The sequence below is a fragment of the Lethenteron reissneri genome, chromosome 61 (genome assembly GCF_015708825.2).
Source record: "Lethenteron reissneri isolate LAM-NWPU_2019-01 chromosome 61, ASM1570882v1, whole genome shotgun sequence".
Lineage (NCBI taxonomy): Eukaryota > Metazoa > Chordata > Hyperoartia > Petromyzontiformes > Petromyzontidae > Lethenteron > Lethenteron reissneri.
The window spans coordinates 1,734,321-1,752,829 of NC_083839.1; the positions used below are offsets into that span (position 1 = coordinate 1,734,321).

The following is an 18,509-nucleotide window of genomic DNA, read 5'->3' on the forward strand; positions in this document are numbered from 1 at the left end:
CCCCTTGAACAAAACGCGAGAGCGCCCAGAAATCTTGGCACCAGCCCTGCTTAGGAATGGGGGGAGGTGGGGGGAGGCAAGGCCACGCAGAATCACACGAACAAGATAAAGTGAAGAACGAGCAGATACATTTGACAAAAGCGAAACGTTGAGAGGGCCATACTTGGCATTACCCATTACCACGCTAGCCAACCAGACCCTCTCTCTCACTGCTTCCGTTTGGAATGTTTCTCATGTTTTGGGGGGGGGGGGGGTCTGCCTTCCTCCTCGACCTCCTTTCCTGGGCAATCGTCTCCACGTCCACTCCACAGCCCTTCACATCCCCGGTTCACCACTTGGTTCCACCTCTGTCTAGGCCCTTGCCTCTCTCTCGGTCTCTGCCCCTGGCGCCAAAGCGTGCGTTATATTTCTTACTCGTGTACACGTCCTTCCGAGCCAGATGAGTTCACTTTCGGCTACACTAGCTCCAGCTCTGACCACAACGAAATCGTTGACTCAAAACAGTGGCGCAGTTGGTCGTCGTGCCATTCTCACGAGCGGAAGGCTATCGCGAGGGCCACGCTTCGCGAACATAGTCCGCAATGGTTTCACAGTAGGGGGCAACGTTGTGCTCTGTGCAATTAATCCCGATTGAATATTTTGTGGGTGCATTTTCAAAAACGTTGGGCCGTGACGCCAGCGCAAAGTGGCCTGTGCTTTTCGAACGACGCCACGGGCCTCTTCAACGGTCACCGTGGAGCAGACGGTGCACAGTATTTCAAGGTTAATACACATGGCAGTATTAACTAGGGTGGCTTTTTGAATTCGAACCACAAACCCGTTTGAACAAGCGGCGTCGTGCGCTACCGTTGGGCCATATCAACAAAACTGCCACTAACCCTGCCCCTGACCCAACTCTGTAAATGGACCATGACGACATTGAGTCATAACTAATTCTCGGGCCATATTGTGTGAAGATGTGTTGTACAACCTCATCCAGCCGACACAGCCAAACAAATACAGTTGCCACGTGAACACACGGCCAATGCATCCCTGTTCTTGGTTCTTTCGGTAAAGTCACGTAGAAGGGAAGTAATAAAATAATAGAAATAAAACATAAAATAAAAAGAAAACATGTATTATTTATAAAATAATACAAATTAACCATATTTTATTTTTATTATTTTATTCCCTTCTACGTGACTTTACCGAAAGAACCAAGAAAATGAATCCCTGCAGCCACGAAAGCTTTAAATCGAAATTTCAATGCATCCCTGCTTCAGCACACCGATGTTGGAGAGAGATCCACACATTTAACAATAAGCTTCGCTCGTAATTACGAGCAGCATCATCGGCCTCCAGTTTTGGGCCTTGAACGATGATGCAGCTATCAGTGAAAGGTCGTACGTTATCGTTAAATGTGTGCGCATCTCTCCCTGACGATAACATCGGTGCGCTGAAACAAGTCATATTTTTTGGCACATTTGTTGACGGTGCAACTTTATTTCGCCACATTGGGTGGAGGAGGGTGCACGAACACAACGTTGGCATTTTTATCCGAAAATAAATCAAATAAATTCTGAATCGTAACATTGTTTACGAAAGACGACGCGTTAAAATGAACCAAGGACATATTTTTTCAATGCCTTTCGTTCACATGTCCACTGCTGGTAATCACGGTACCAGGTTCGGTGCGGTTTTTTTTAAACCTAAGCGGGGGTGATGTTTTATTTGTTTTGTATTTTTAACATTCCATGGCTGTGACTTCACATGTTGGAAAAATAAATAAATGTGCGTTTGGAAACTCGGAAATGAAACGGGACACTTTCTTTACGAACTAAACGGAGGGTTTCTCGAAATACGCAAATCATTTTCAGCATCTTCTTGGTTCTTTCGGCAAAGTTACGTAGAAGGGAAATAATACAAATAATACAAATAAAACATAATAAAATAAAATTCTCACGACGTGTCGGCCACAACACAAGCAGCCGTCCTCAGGTGAAGACAGATCTGTCTGAGAGAGAGCGCTCCAATGAACACTGCTAAGCGTGGCAGCGTACTTTAATCTGGGTGGGAGAAGCAGCATGTTCAGAATGTGGCTCCTCGGGTGTTATTAACCAGAACACATTCACATCATATTACAGCCGTGGTGGCCTCCCTGCACTGGCTGCCAGCCTCACATGAGACAGTTTAAAATCCCGTTGTTAACCATGCAAAGCGGTGAACCATCTTGCCCCAGCCTACATCATTGACATGCTGCACCCACGTGTCCCGTCAAAGTCCCTAAGATCTGGGAATGGGGATCTTCTCTGCATTCCAAGTAGCCTCGGCAAGGTAAGGTAACAGTTAAAAGGTAAAAGCAACGAGCCTACATTTTACCCTACCTTTTACCCTGACCACATACAAACTACCCGATTACAGGGTAGTTACTGGGGTACTACACATGAAAAAGGTTTATAACGGTAAACGCTATAGGTAGAGCGCTTTATTCATATAGAATATTCTCGATTATTCCAATTTAACACGCTTTCTTTTAACTCACTCTGGTGTTGTATCCTCAAATCTTGTAACTCAATTTAAACCCACTTCCCAATGTGGTATCGACTTCAAACTTGGTATACTTATGTCATACTGATGACAACACTATATTCTATAATACAAAATAAAAATATTTTTTTACATTATTTTTAATATGTTATGTTTCGGCTTGGGTCTAATTGTTCACGCTCAACTGACGTTGGCTGTAATTGGCCACGGCCCCTTACGTTGTGGCAAGCTTCGGGGCCATTTCCTGGAGTCGTGGAGTTCTGCCATTACTAGGACATTTCATAAAAGCGTGTGTTTTTTAAAGTTTCTTTAAATATTACTTATTAAATGGAAGCCACGGATTGCGCCACGGAGCTTTTAGCGGTAAACAAGGTACCGTATTTACCGGGTAACACTGCGTGCTACCTTTACCCTACCGGGTAATTCTTGCGAGCTACCTTTACCCTACCCTTTTACCTTACCCCTTGGCATGTCGACACCTTTACCCTTCTACCCGGTAAAAAGGGTAAATTACCTTACCTTGCCGAGGCCTGATTCCAAGGTCAAGGCTTCGGTCTGTGTGTGACCGAGTATTTTTTTCCCCGTGAAGTCCTCAGGCTATGGAACGCTCTTCCACGAGATATCATCGATTTCTCTGATTCTGTGCACATTTTATAAATGCGTCTTAAAACCTATTTATGGATGCTTCGGATTTGAAACGTTTAGTTCATTTATTAAATTGATTATATAATATTTTGTTATGCTGTCTGCTGCTGCTGTGTCCTGTACAGCGCTTTGAAATCCTTGGTGAAAAGCCACAATATAAATGGAATTAGTATTATTCCTATTGTGACGTTGATCGGACGCATGTTTCCCATCGACAGAGAAGCTGGAATCAAGTTATCAAGAACGGAAATGGACTGATTTGAATTGTCATCGTTCCGATCGTTTACCCGGAAAAGCCTCACTCTGTCTCAATACTTTTTTTAGGAGGAAACGAATGCTGCTGGGGCCACCAGCTGTTACAAGTGGAAGCTTTGTTAGATACAATCAGCATTTCGGTATTTCATGAATAATTTGATGCTGCTGCTGCTGCGTTGGCAGTAGCGCACAAGCACAATTAACAACAAAAACTCAACGCATTTGTCAACAACAGCAACAAACACAATGTGGCCTTAAAATAAGTAAAAAATATATCAATAATTGGCGACGTTTCAGGCAAGTGACCCTTCACGTGCCGTCCAATATTTTACGCACGTGGGCCCCCACGTGGGCCCCCACCTTTACTGGTCTCGCACCACGTGACGCGAGGCGTCCAATCGCAGAGGGGCTCGCGTCGCTGCCATGGTAACCGACCTACGCCGCACCGTTGCAGCCACGGACCTCCCGATCACCACCACCACCAACATCGCTAAAGTTTCACCGTTCGAATGCAAACGATCTTACTTGCTTTCTTATAAACAACAAGACAGTCTCAGGGCGCGTTAGACGACACCCGCGTCCTCTGTCGTGGCCGAGCGCGACGCGTGGAAATGGTGAGCGCGGTTGTTTTTTTTCTTTCCAAATCGACAATTTCTAGTCGAGGCCTTTTTTTCGAGGCCCTCTTCTCTGTGTGTGTCTCTGTGTGTGTCTCTCTGTGTGTGTCTCTGTGTGTGTCTCTCTGTGTGTGTCTCTGTGTGTCTCTGTGTGTGTCTCTGTGTGTGTCTCTCTGTGTGTGTCTCTGTGTGTCTCTCTGTGTCTCTCTGTGTGTCTGTGTGTGTGTTTCTGTGTGTCTCTGTGTGTCTCTCTGTGTCTCTGTGTGTGTCTCTGTGTGTCTCTGTGTGTCTCTGTGTGTCTCTCTGTGTCTCTGTGTGTGTCTCTGTGTGTGTTTCTGTGTGTCTCTGTGTGTCTCTGTGTGTCTCTCTGTGTCTCTGTGTGTGTCTGTGTGTGTCTCTGTGTGTGTCTCTGTGTGTGTCTCTGTGTGTTTCTGTGTGTCTCTGTGTGTTTCTGTGTGTCTCTGTGTGTCTCTGTGTGTGTCTCTGTGTGTGCCCCACAAAGTCACCGGGCGTTCGTCTTCTTCTTCTTGGGGGCGAGTTACACGGCGGACGACGAGGCAATTCGCGTCGGTGTGTGTGTGTGTTTGCCATGCCGAAACTGTTGTTGTTGTTGTTGTGTTAAGTCGTCACGAGCCGTGGTGTATCTACTGCTGGATGATCTGTGTGTGTGTGTGTTTGCCATGCCGAAACTGTTGTTGTTGTTGTTGTGTTAAGTCGTCACGAGCCGTGGTGTATCTACTGCTGGATGATCTGTGTGTGTGTGTTTGCCATGCCGAAACTGTTGTTGTTGTGTTAAGTCGTCACGAGCCGTGGTGTATCTACTGCTGGGTGATCTGTGTGTGTGGGTGTGTACACCCACGTGGGCGCGCTTCCATGACAATGATTACAATTGTACGTTTGTATTAACGATTAGGGGGCCGTTCATAAATTACGTCACGCACCTAGGGGGGGGTCAGACATTTGTGACGATGTGTGACGTCACATCAAAATGCGCAACTTTAAATAAATATAGACAACACGTTCTACTTAATTAAATTGACTTTTTAATGAATGTTTTCTCCTACAACATCAGAGTGCAGCGCCACACTAAATACGCACTACAATGACAATAGTTTAAAGCGATTTGAAGCATGTTTTATATAATTTTTTTGGGGGGGGCAGAGCTTTGTGACGTCATATTTGAGGGGGGGGGAGTCTGACTTTTTGTGACGCCGTGTGACGAAGGGGGGGGGGGGGTCAAAAATCGTCCAAAATCGCGTGACGTCATTTATGGAAGGCCCCTTGGATCTTAATGATACATTGAAGTGAAAGTGATGTATTGCTCAATACATCACTTTAAAGCTTTCGTGACTGCAGGGATTCATCTTCTTGGTTCTTTCGGTAAAGTCACGTAGAAGGGAAGTAATAAAATGATAAAAATAAAACACAATAAAATAATTGTCACGACGTTTCGGCCACAACGCAAGCAGCCGTCCTCAGGTGAAAACCAGGTCTGTCGAGGCGACAGAGTCTGAATGAAACAGCACACGAGCTTGGAGCATATATATGCTCCAAGCTCGTGTGAGAATTATTTTATTATGTTTTATTTTTATCATTTTATTACTTCCCTTCTACGTGACTTTACCGAAAGAACCAAGAAGAAGAACAATACATCACTGTCCGCTGTTTACATATCTGGAGCCACTGTTTCAAATTCCTCTGACGGGGGCGAAACTCATAGACTCTATATATACCAATACTGTGTATATGTATAATTTATATAGCCATTATTATTATTGCGTCTGAATGTTAAACTTTGATGATAATGTAATAGCTTGTTATCATGTTAGATGCGTTGTATGGGGCCGTCCATAAATGACGTCACGCGATTTGGGACGATTTTTGCATCCCCCCCCCTTCGTCACACGGCGTCACAAAAGTCAGACCCCCCCCCTCAAATATGACGTCACAAAGCTCTGCCCCCCCAAAACCATATTTACATTTTGAAAATAAAACATGCTTCAAATCGCTTTAAACTATTGTCATTGTAGTGCGTATTTAGTGTGGCGCTGCACTCTGATGTTGTAGGAGATAACATTTATTACAAAGTCTATTTAATGAAGTAGAACGTGTTGTCTATATTCATTTAAAGTTGCGCATTTTTATGTGACGTCACATTTCTCACCCCCCCCCCCGTCACACATCGTCACAAATGTCTGACCCCCCACCCCCCCTAGGTGCGTGACGTCATTTATGGACGGCCCCTATGGCGTGAACTTTGAGTGCAACAAAGTGCTTTTGTAAGGGGTGTTGTGAAGTAGGGTAATTGTCCGAAACGTCAGCTGTAAAAAACGTTTATTTTTTCACGCCACAGAGTTATTGACGAATGTGTTGGGTGGGGTGAGGGTTTGTTATTTGTGCTCTTGCATCACTGCCAGTGCAGCGTCACCAAATAAGTAGTTTAAAAATATACATTTGTTCGTGGATGCAGAAACAGGTTTCAATAATAAATCCAGACTTCAATGTCTTAACAACAGAGTCCGGTACCGTCCCCTGACTTCCCTCGTCTGAACGTTGATGATGAACGCTCGGTTGGTTCCCTTTAATAAAATAGGACCCAGCGTGCGAGCGAGTGAAACGCACTTCTGTTGAACTTATCCCACTTTTCCAATTTTGTCCAGATTGTGCGAACGATGTCACGCCATGAGACACAGAATCCCCATTCGGACATTTCACAGAATGGTGCTCCCCCATCCCCCCCGGCCCCATCCCCCCCCACCCCCCGGCCCCCATCTCCCCCACATCACTCCCCTCCCCCCCACATCACTCCCCCATCCCCTCCACATCACCCCCCATTCCCCCCCATATCCCCCCCCATATCCCCCACCCCCCACATCCCCCTTTCCCCCCCCAAACCCCCCCCATTCTCCTCCACCCCCCGCGGCCCCCATCCCCCCCCCCGGCCCCCATCCCCCCCCGGCCCCCATCACCCCCCCCCCCCACATCACCCCCCACCCCACATCACCCCCCTCCCATCCCCCCCACTTAACCCCCCTCCCATCCCCTACACATCACCCCCCCCCGTATCCCCCCATATTCCCCCATATCCCCCCCCCCCACATCCCCACATCCCCCTTCCCCCCCAAATCCCCCCCCATTCTCCTCCACCCCCCCGGCCCCCATCCCCCCCCCGGCCCCCACCTCCGCCACCACCGCTCCACCGTGCTTGTTGAGAATGGTCAGCAGAAGCAGATACACTGCACGTGTTTTAGTAGTCCAGAACTACCACAGCAGTAGTACACCTAACTACCACTAGTACACCTAACTACCACTAGTACACCTAACTACCACTAGTGCACCTAACTACCACTAGTGCACCTAACTACCACTAGTGCACCTCATTTGCCAGTAAAAAATATGATAATTGTTTTTTTACCCTTTTATCTGGCAACAAAACTGACACCTTTTTTACGAGGAGTCATGTTTGCATAGACCACAATACCTGCGTTCATACTGCAAACAAAACTTCAAGGACAGTGCATACATTATCAGAGTTATGTTTTTTGTTTGCATTATGACTGCAGGTATTGTGGTCTATGCAAACATGACTCCTCGTAAAAAAGGTGTCAGTTTTGTTGCCAGATAAAAGGGTAAAAAACCAATTATCATACCACAGTACTTTTAAGAGAATTTACCACTTTGCTACGCTAGAGGGCAGTACTTTTCGTCCCACCATTCTGCAGAAGAAGAAAACATGTTCAATGAATTTACCCTGAACATTTTTGTCCCTTTTGCATATTAATTACTGTTTTAAATCAACCTTACTTGAAAAATTATTACGTTTTAGAGAATTAAATGGGGCTCACAAGACATCGGGAACCACCCTGTACTTTGACTCCGTTGGCAATGGTACACAGTAAAAAATGTCATCACCATTGTCATTCTTTTAGTGTATGGCGAGCAGGTTTAAGTTTGTGAGCCATGTGACGATATCTTCTGGAGTAGCATAACTAAATGCTGCCCGGCTCGCCAGAGAGCGGGCGTAGAACTTCGTTGTTGGCGATGTTGGTGGTCCATTGCGTGGTTCGGGTGGCCGCAGTCCCTGCCCCGTGGGGTCATCTTTCACGTCCCGCGTGTGGATGAAGCGTTAGCGAGCAGCAGCAGCGGCAGGCGGCGAGCGGTCGCCGTTGAGAAGCGGTTCATGATGAAGCCGCCACAGTTTCCTTGGCAAAACAGAGCCCTGCGGGGCTGTGGTGGCACCCCCAGTGAGGTCGACTCAGCCTTGAAACGTAACGTCAGCACTGGGGGTAGATAAATGCAACCAGACGTGGTGCTGGCCACCCACCCCCCTCGCGTGCCGTGCCGGCCTTCATGCGGTGCTCGCTAACAGCACTTGCCCCAACAGTCTGTTAAAGGCCATCCTTGTCTTCGTGTTGATTTTTCTGTGGGGTGCGTGCCGGTGCGTGTCGGTGCGTGTGCCCCGCGCGCCGGATGCAGGCTGAGCTGGGCCTGAACGAGCACCACCAGAACGAGGTGATCCAGTACATGCGCTTCGCCCGCTCCAAGCGCCTGCTGCGTCTGAAGACGGTCGACTCGTGCGTGCAGGACCTTAAGGAGAGCCGGTAGGCTGCACCCTGCACCACCTCCTCGGCTATCCTCGCTCTGCTGTCCCTCGCTCAACTTCCCATGCGCAGCCACCGTCAACTCAGTTATGCTCACTTAGCCACCCTGCATCAGCCACCTTCACTTAGCTACCCTCCCTACTACATGTTAAATCAGCTTCCCTCTCTTCCAGCCACCGATGACAGTGAGAGCAGAGACAGTTAAAGGAGACGGTGGTGGAGGTCAAGATGAATGAGGTGGCGGTGACGATAGTCAACGTCGATGCAGAGGGCAGTGATGACGGTGATGCTGGCAATGATGATGTCTGTAATGGGTTTGTTTTTTGCGTGTGGGGAGTGGTAGCGTAGTAGTTCGTGCACTGCGCTACTATGCACCCAGCCCCCTGGGTTTGATGCCTGGCCACGCCTAACATCAGTGCCGAGTGATAGCCGAATCGGTCGCGGGCCTCTCCTAGGTCGACTCGGCCTTAAACGAGTACCTAGTATGGTGTGTAAACATCAGCAAAAATGTGGCCACACCACCACCCTCGTGTTGCCGTGCCAGCCTTAACTAGGTGCTCGCTAACAGCGCTCGCCCCAACAGTCCGCGCGGCTACGGCCGGGGGGAGCGGGTGGGGAATCTTCGTCTTCTGCGTGCGCGCACACACGCAGGCTGGTGGACGACACGTTCACGGCGGAGGAGGTGGCGGACATGCTGGAGGGGCTGCGCGTGGTGGTGCGCGGGGAGCTTGAGTCGGAGCTCATCCACACCGCGCACACCAACGTGCTGCTGCTGCGCCAGCTCTTCAGCCAGGCCGAGCACTGGCACCTCAAGCTGCAGGCCGATGTCTCCGAGCTGGAGAACCGGTCTCTGCCCGCCCCCTATCACATGTCCACCCTCGCCCACTCGCCCACTTGCCCTAACCTCGCTCACTTGCCTACTCGCCCCTGCTGTCTCACTACCGCCCGACTGCAATGTCTTTTAACTGCTACTCCCTGATCACCCACCCACCCTCGCCCACTTGCCCACTCGCCCACTCGCCCCTGGGGTCTCACTGCCGACCGGCTGCGATGTCCTGTAACTGCCGCCACTGCCGACGGGTCTCGGGGCGTGGTCGTTCTTGTAAAATAGCCGCGTAGCTCAATGGGGCCTCACCGCTGAGAACCGAGTCTGAATTGAATGGCCTAACTCTGCCACGTGTTCTTTCGGGTCGTTGCCGCGCGTTGATCGGCATGACGTTCTTCGACGCTTCGCTCCCGTACGCTGGCAGCTTCTGCTTGTAACCGAGTTCACTTCCCTAAGAAGCTTTCAGCAGATGGAGCAAAACGTCGGGATGACGGTGCCGAACAACGCGCGGCAGAGGTCGCAACCGGGTACCCGATACCCGTACCCTACCCGATATCCGGCTACCCGTACCCGGCCGGGTACGGATAGCATGGGTGGTATGTGCCCTGGTGCAAGAAATTATACCGTGCCCCCCTCTTCCCTTCCACTATTTCGAATAATCGATAAAGATCAACACTCAAGCTCACGAGTAGGTATCATTTTTTGATGCCTATACGTTGTATGTAAAGGGCTCATGTGACCTCCAGCCACAAGTGACTGCCTCATTCACGACGGTGTTTAAAGAAAAACTCGAGTTGAATTGAATAGGGAACATTAATTTAATTGCTAGCAAGGCAAATCTTAACATCCCTAATTGTCGAAGTGTTGACTGCGAATTGTGGACCGTCTCCCCCACCATCTGAAGCGCTGCCCTCTTCCTTGTGATGTTCTGACATTGCCTGTGTTTGCTCTGTATACATTGGTTTTTTTTTCTCTTCTGCTTAACAGAGAGCTCCTGGAGCAGATAGCCGAGCTGGAGAAATCTGAGTTCATTGCAGCCGGAAAAAAGGTACGAGAATTCTGGAGGCTCTTGAAGTCCTTTTATAATACATTACTAACTGCTCCGGCTTAACTTGCACTGTCTGTAAAGCCAGGCCCACCTCTGAGCAATTAAGTTGTGCAGCTCGGTTGCATGCAACTGCATTACAAGTACAGTAGAACCTCGGAGATCGAACGCCCCAGAACTCGAACAATTTGGTGATCGAAAAAAATTTTCGACCATTTTTTGCCCCGGACATCGAGCAAAAATTCGGAGGTCGAACAACTGGAAAGAATCTGTTTGGGCCGAGACCCGTAACCAGGGCGACCGAGACAAAGGCGAATGACCCAGTTTACACGTAGCTCTCGCCCAGTGCAGACCCGCAAAACATCGTTCCGTTAACTTTTTCGTTAATTTCATTTATTTTAGTGGTTTTTTTGTGTTTATCCATACACAGTGGCTCCTACAAAGGTTAGTAGCAGTGACTCACAGTTAGTGCTAGAAAAAAGGCAAAGAAAAGAAAGAACCCCAGAAGGGCAGTTACCCAAAGTTTTTATGGAGGGGGACTACCCTTCCAAGCAACACCGACACCTCCACCACCCCTCCTCACCACCTTCCACTCAAGCCAACCACTCTCCTTACTAGAGGTAAAGTGAAGTTCAATGTTCATTTATTCTATTAATTACAGCTGTGTTTCTTGTTTTTTGTATGCTTTTATGTACTGTACTGAAATTTAATATTGTAAACTTGTGTAAAAATGGCCCATAATAGGAGCATCCTTGGGTGGGGAACCAATCTATGCTATTTCCATTCATTCTTATGGGGAAAATTGATTCGGTGTTCGAACAAATCGGTGTTCGAACACGGTTTTGGAACGATTTAAGTTCGATCTCCGAGGTACCACTGTACTTGGACGTCTCTGCAACTGCGCAACAGGGTTTCTTACTCGACTTTTGACACATTTCACTCATCGCGCGCCACATTTGTGTGAACTACGATTGGTTGTTACGATTGTTGGTTGCGCGATGCAGTTTCCCTACTGCGCGACGACTCGCCCGGGTGTGTGGGACAAAGCGGTGGATCACGTTGTGTGATTTCGAGGCGAGACATTTGGGTGTTGCGTAACTGATTGCTCAGGTGTGGACGCACATTTAAAGAGATATATAGAGGGTGTCACTTACATGTTTCTGTGGTCAAATAAAGGACATTGCTTTATTGAAATAATGGAATGAATGCACTCAATTACAAGATCATTGTATACAGCAGAGATTACCAAACACCAGTATCATTTGTGACCCTTCCCGGTGCGTCTCTCGCACGTTTCGTAGCCTTGTGCGTCCAGCTACAAATGAAACTGTTGCACGCTCGCGGCGCGCCTGCTGGTTGTCAAAACGCGACGGGCTGCTGTGCTGCGTTCGTTGCAGCCCAGCACGGAGGTCAGCAAGGCGAAGCTGACCCCCCTGAGCGACGTCGGCGCCACCGAGCTGCTCAACAAGGTGCGTGCTGCTGCTGCTGCTGCCCTTTCCCCGGTAGCCCTCGGCATCTAAAGCCCAGATGTGGGCAACCTACCCTGGCTCGAGCCATCGATGCGACGGACCTCACCGACGACTTTTCAAAAATGACGATCCCCCCCGTGGCGCTCCTCGTATCCAGCCGCAGTCGTCGCTCGCGCACGCGGCATGCGGCGCCCCACCTCCTGTCGCGACCGGGTCACGTGGGCCCATCACGTGGCTGCTGCTGCTGCTTCCCAGGTTTGGTGGCGGTTGGGGGTACTGCAACGCCACGACGTTTGCAATCAGGGAAATCCTGGAATCGTTGGCACCATCCACCGTGGCCGCACCCCCCTCCGTCTTTCAACCAACCAACAAAGGGAGGCCTGGGGTGTGTCTGTGTGCGTTGATGCAGGAGATTCAGCGGCTAAGAGAGGAGAATGAAAAGCTGAAAGTGCGCATCAAGATGGTGGAGACGCAGGTGAGAGGGCCCTTGAGGCTCTGGGGGGGGGGGGGGGGGCGGTGGAGGCGGTGGGGCGCGTGGGGTTGGCGCATCGTGCAGCCAGCTACCCCCCACATTTTGTTTGTGGGGGGCAGTGGGGAGCGTGGGGTCGGCGTTTGGGGGGCAGTGATGTAGCTGAGCGGTGGCGCGTTCGCCGTTTGTTCCGGAGTTTTGTGGTTCAATCGAGAGGAATAATAATTTGCTCGCACGCAAAATACATTTTGCAAGATGGACAAATTACTGTGCGGCCAGTCGGTGTGTGGTGAGAATACGCCGTCACCGCGTCACCGCGTCACACAAATAAAACTAAACTTTTTATTTTACCAGGTAAGGCCCACTGAGCTATGTAGCGCTTTTTCCGAAGTGTCCTGGCCATCACAAATGACAGCTCAACGAAGTGGGCTTATCATCATCGCGTGGAAATTAATATCAGCCAAATAACTCGAAACACACATCAATTATAAATTATAAATTGCGGAGGGAAACACCAGAGAAAAATCCACGCGACCACCATGCAAACGGTAGGACTGGATTATCTGCCCGAGCCACCTCGCCCGCCGCTTGTGTGTTTGACCGCTTCCCCTTTGCGCCAGGCGACCAGCGCACTCGAGGAGAGGTCCCGTCTGGAGAGAAGCCTCAAGGAGGCGTCACTGCACCCACCTGCAGATCAGGTGACCTCCGCACTGATGGGGCCGAGCTATTGTGGCCAACCGTTGTCCATGGGTCACCGGTGTTGCTTCGAATACACAACTGGCTACAGGCACACGCACGCGCGCGAGGCAGACGCAACTATGTGACACGCTTGCAGGATACGTTTTATGTCCGGCAGTGTGTTCTCTTGCTGCACGCTGCAGTGTCATCGGCTCTCCACTTGCATTCTGCTTGACGTTTGCGCGTGCATTTGACATCCTTGCAATGTTGACGCGCGCTCGTATGTCAGCGTGGGGGGCGGTGGCGTAGCGGTTAACTTGGCGACCCGAATTCGATTCCCACCCACGTCCAACGGTGGCGATTATCTGAACCGGTCCAGGGCCTCCCCTTGGTCGACTCGGCCTTAAATTAGTATCTGGTGCGCTGTGTAAACAGTAGGATTGGGGAGACAAAGGCGGCCGGGCTCAGTGCGAGAACACCCACCCAGTTTCGTATGCCGTGGCAGCTTCATTAGGTGCTAGCTTAGCCTGCAATTAGCCTGTTGCAGGCTAATTGGAGAGGGGGAATGTTTGCGTGCGTGCGTGCGCGTGCTCGCGAGAGCAGCGGTCACCCCCGTCGACGGACCTGAGCGCGCTGGAGCAGCAGGTGTCGGCGCTGCGTGCGGACCTGCAGCGCCAGCAGAGTGCCGGCGCGACCGGAGCTGCGGTCCTGCAGGAGGGCCTCGCCGCCAGCCAGCACGAGCTGCTGCGCATCAAGCAGCAGCTCGAGGTGGCCGAGAAGGTGAGGAGGGGGGAGGGGGGAGGGGGGAGGAGGGGGGGAGGGAGGAGGAGGAGGGGGGGGAGGGAGGAGGAGGAGGAGGGGGGGGAGGGAGGAGGGAGGAGGGAGGGAGGGAGGAGGAGATGGGGGGGGGGAGGGGGGAGGGAGGAGGAGGAGGAGGGGGGGGGAGGGAGGAGGGAGGGAGGGAGGAGGAGGGGGGAGGGAGGAGGAGGAGGGGGGGGAGGGGGGAGAGAGGAGGGAGGGAGGGAGGAGGAGGAGGGGGGGGAGGGAGGAGGGAGGGAGGGAGGAGGAGGAGGGGGGGAGGGAGGAGGAGGGGGAGGGGGGAGGAGGAGGGGGAGGGAGGAGGAGGAGGAGGGGGGGAGGGAGGAGGAGGGGGAGGGAGGAGGAGGAGGAGGGGGGGGAGGGAGGAGGGAGGGAGGGAGGAGGAGGGGGGGGAGGGAGGAGGAGGAGGGGGGGGGGGAGGAGGGAGGAGGGAGGGAGGAGGAGGAGGGGGGGGGGGAGGGAGGAGGGAGGGAGGAGGAGGAGGGGGGGAGGGAGGAGGGGGGGGAGGGAGGAGGAAGGGGAGGGGGGAGGAGGAGATGAAAGGTTGAAGAAGCTGGTGGCAGAGAGGAAGAAGGTGGATCTGGTTGAGGAAGTGGGGAGGATCGATGTGCTGGAAATATAGAGGAGCAGGAGGAAGAGGAGGAAGGAATGGGTGTATGACTGGGAGGATGAGCGATTAGATGCATGGATGAATGTCTGAATGGGCTTTTGATTGACCGACTTAATTACTCGATTGGTGGATGTGTGACTTGGATGGGCAGATTTACTGACTAGGTGGGTGGACGCTTGCCTGGATGAACGTCTGAACTACCGAACGGCGCAGGCGAACGAAAGCGTTGACGCAAGAATTAATGAAATAAACAATTTTTTTATTTGACCAGGTAAGGCCCACTGAGCTGTACAGCTCTTTTTCAGACGTGACCTGGCTACCACAAATGATAGCTCAATGAAGTGGCTTGTCATCGCGTGGACATTTCTAGCTGTAGCCAAATACTCTAAACACACATTGATTTTAAATAAAACCAAGGGACCCAGATAAAAATCCACGCCACCACGGGGAGAGACACACACGCAAAACTCCAAACGTACAACAGGCGTCAAGCGTTGGGATCTGCCCCATGACCCCCTGCACACCAGGCGAGGTGGTTAACATCTCCCAGCCACCGTTGGCGCCCTACTTACCGCGTCACGACCCACGTTGTTGTTGGTTGTGCTTGCAGGAGCTGGACAGCAAGTTCCAGGACACGGCGGCCTACCGCAACCTCAAGGACATGCTCGCGCGCAAGAACGACTCCATCAAGGACCTGCGCAAGCGGCTGTCGCGGTGAGGGGACGCGCGGACCAACCACACGGCCGCTTTGTCGCAGAGCTTGGCGGTTTTAGAATCCAGCGGCCGCCCCCGGTTATCGCTGCGGGTGGTGTCATGGCAACCACGCGTCGTCGGTCGTCCGCTTCTCAGTCGATGCTCAAGAATCTGCGATGCAAATTCGCGAGAGTTGGCCATTGTGCGTCGCGGTCCATTTTGACAAATTATAAAATGAATAACGATGACATAATGATGTAAAGCTTTTGTGACTGCAGGGATTCATCTTCTTGGTTCTTTCGGTAAAGTCACGTAGAAGGGAAATAATAAAATAATAAAAAATAAAATAATTCTCACGAAGTTTCGGCCACAACACAAGCAGCCGTCCTCAGGTGAAGAACAGGTCTGTCGGAAAGACAGCGTCTGAATGAAATGGTGGTGTTCAGACTCTGTTCTTCACCTGAGGACGGCTGTTCGCGTTGTGGCCGAAACGTCGTGAGAATTATTTTATTTTTATTATTTTATTATTTCCCTTCTACGTGACTTTACCGAAAGAACCAAGAAGATGACACAACGCGCCAAAATCTGCAGCCAAGTCAACAACTCAGAGGCACGGAGCCAGGGGCTGCTTGAAAGACTGACCAGTCAGATAGAGGCCGTTAGATGTTCCTTGAAAGTCAGAGTGCATTTGATATTGTGGATGTGCCAAGGGATTAGAGAGTTCCACACCGGGACACGATAGCAGAGAACCGACATGAGGCTGTAAAAGTTGGAGACCTTGGTGTCCGAAGCAGAAATTACATCAATCATGAATGGCAATCATCGTCCACTACTGGCAGACTGATGCTCCAGGAAACTCATGCAAATTACACTTAGTCCTGGTCTCTTGAGGTCCCACCAATGTTAAACAAAATAAACGTAAAGCTTCGAATGCAGAGTGTGCACCGATTGAAAACATACCTTTTGGCGGTGGCCCATCGGGCCGCTGCTCTTCACAGAATCGTGGGCGACAGCCACATCTGTTGTCTGTGTGTGTGCGTGCAGGTACGAGCCCGAGGACTAGCGCGGTGAAAATCATGGTGGGGGGGGCCCTGGCTCTGTGTGGGACCCCCCCCCCCCCGCAACTCCCCAGCCCCCCACTGCCTCACTGCCCACATTGAAGGGGCCGCAGTAACGACGCCCTTGCCACACACGTCGATCCAACCCTCCCTCCCTCCTCCTCCTCACCACCCCCCCGCCACCGGCACCACCGACTCCACAGCGCGGCGAGGCCCCTTAAGCCGCACGGCGCTGGCAAACGGGCGTCGCGGCGCTTCAGAGCGGGCGTGGGCAACCTACAGCCCACGGGGGAGGGATGTTACCCACAACTTAGAAATAACAGCACCACGCTGCAGAGGTGTGTGTGTGCTGCTGCCGCTCCCGCCGCTGCTGCTCACAAGCAGCAGGGGTTAGCGCTCCGCGCTACGAACACGGCGACCCGAGTTCGATTCCCGCTCATGGCCCGCCGACAGTGACGATGATATGAACCGGTTCTGGGCCTCCCCTATGTCGACTCGGCCTCAAATGAGTACCTGGTGCCGGTGTGTAAACATCGCCACGAGGGAGACAAAGGCGGTCGGGCGCGGCCACCGGCCGCCCGTCCCCCTCGTGTGCCGTGCTGTGCCCGGCCTTCATAGTTGCCCGCTAACGGTACTTGCCCCTACAGTCTTGTCAGGGTTACACGGGGGATCTTTGTCTTTGTGCACGCGCGCGCGTACGCGTGTTATTAATGTGCCCACCGCCCAAAGTTATTTCAAAGAGTCTTAATTTGTCCCCCGGTAGGGAAGTCGCCTCCCCACCGCTGCTGCGGAGTGAGACGACGTCGCTCAAAGGAACAACAACAACAACAGCGGCGGCCGCTTTTATTTCGGTTACCGGAGCAACGTAAATACACAGAAGTTGTTCGGTCTGCTCCTTCAAATAGAAAACTGCTGATTCACATCTGAAATTTGTGGCTTCTCGGCTCGCGGAGCGTGGGTGGGTGGGGGGGAGTGGGGGGGCCGGGGTTTGAGTGGCGGCACCGCAGGGTTCAGAGTTTCCTGCCGGCGCGCACGCGCGACATCTGTTGAAGTGTGGCCGACTTGCCAGCACGCGCAGCGCCGAATCTGCCTACCTCGCGTTAAGCGGGCGGCTGCACGGAGGGGGGCACGGGAAGGATCCAGACAGCTGCACGTGGCCCGTGTCGGGTGGTGGAGGGGTTATGGTTAAAGACTCAAAAGAAAAAGAATCAGATTATATACCACGCGATGATCTCGCCCAAAAGAAACTTAATTCCGCATCAAACCTACGCTTAGCCTTTTCGTGCCGAGCCAAATTCGGTGAAAATCAAACGTGCAGTCATAGTGTCCGCTGCCTAGAGTGACGACCCACATTCAAATTTCAAATACGGGAATGCCGCGTCAGGTGCAAGATGAACATTGCCTCAACCACCACCAACCACCACCACCAACCACCACCACCAACCACCACCACCCTCCTGCCGCGCCGCACCACGTGACCGCAACATTTCCCCCAACTGCAATCCGTTCACAACTCCTTCGGAGCACTTGCAGGTACAGTCGCAACCAACCCAGTGCGCGCGTTGTTGTTGCGGGGAGCGGTGGTGTAGTGGTTAGCACTACGCTGCATTACGAACCCAACTACCCGGGTTCGATTCCCACTCACGGCCAACACCAGTGACGATTATTTGCACTGGTCCTGGGCCTCCCCTAGCTCGACTCAGCCTCAAATGAGTATCTGGTGCGGTGTGTAAAACATCGCCACTGGGGAGACAAAGGCGGCCGGGCGTGGTGTTGGCCACCCACCCGCTCGTGTGCCGTGCCGGCCTTCATAGGTGGTGCTCGCTAACAGCACTTGCCCCAACAGTCTGTTAAGGCTACACGGGGGGGATCTTTGTTGTTCAGAGGACGGCCCAAGGAGGAGCTGCTGCTGTGTCTGAAGTTCATACACTTGATCTCTTTAACCAACCCAACTACCAAGGGCACCTCTCAGAGTTGGAATTGGAATACGGATTGAGTAGGCGCGACACCACGTTTTAATGCGGGGTGGGGTTTTTATCCGCGCTCCCTTCGACGGAGGAGGAGGAGGGACGACAAAACTACACCAACTCTTCCCCCCCCCTCCTTCCCCGGTGTAGGGAGCAGACATCTACGACTGGCTTGCGAGCACACTGCCACCTGATACGTAAGAACAGACCGGATTTTCTTAAAAAAAAAAATCT

The 18,509-nt window shown here is 51.8% G+C and overlaps 1 protein-coding gene across 1 annotated transcript; it reads left to right on the forward strand.

Moving 5' to 3' along the window:
- The first annotated feature begins 3,828 nt into the window (after positions 1–3,828).
- Positions 3,829–17,228, forward strand: LZTFL1 (leucine zipper transcription factor like 1). The gene is made up of 10 exons (XM_061576459.1): positions 3,829–4,040; positions 8,517–8,641; positions 9,293–9,487; positions 10,455–10,515; positions 11,910–11,981; positions 12,391–12,456; positions 13,071–13,148; positions 13,732–13,908; positions 15,168–15,271; positions 16,295–17,228. The coding sequence occupies exons 1-10, from the start codon at positions 4,038–4,040 to the stop codon at positions 16,311–16,313; spliced, it is 900 nt and encodes a 299-aa protein (XP_061432443.1). The 5' UTR covers positions 3,829–4,037; the 3' UTR covers positions 16,314–17,228.
- The last annotated feature ends 1,281 nt before the right edge of the window (positions 17,229–18,509 follow it).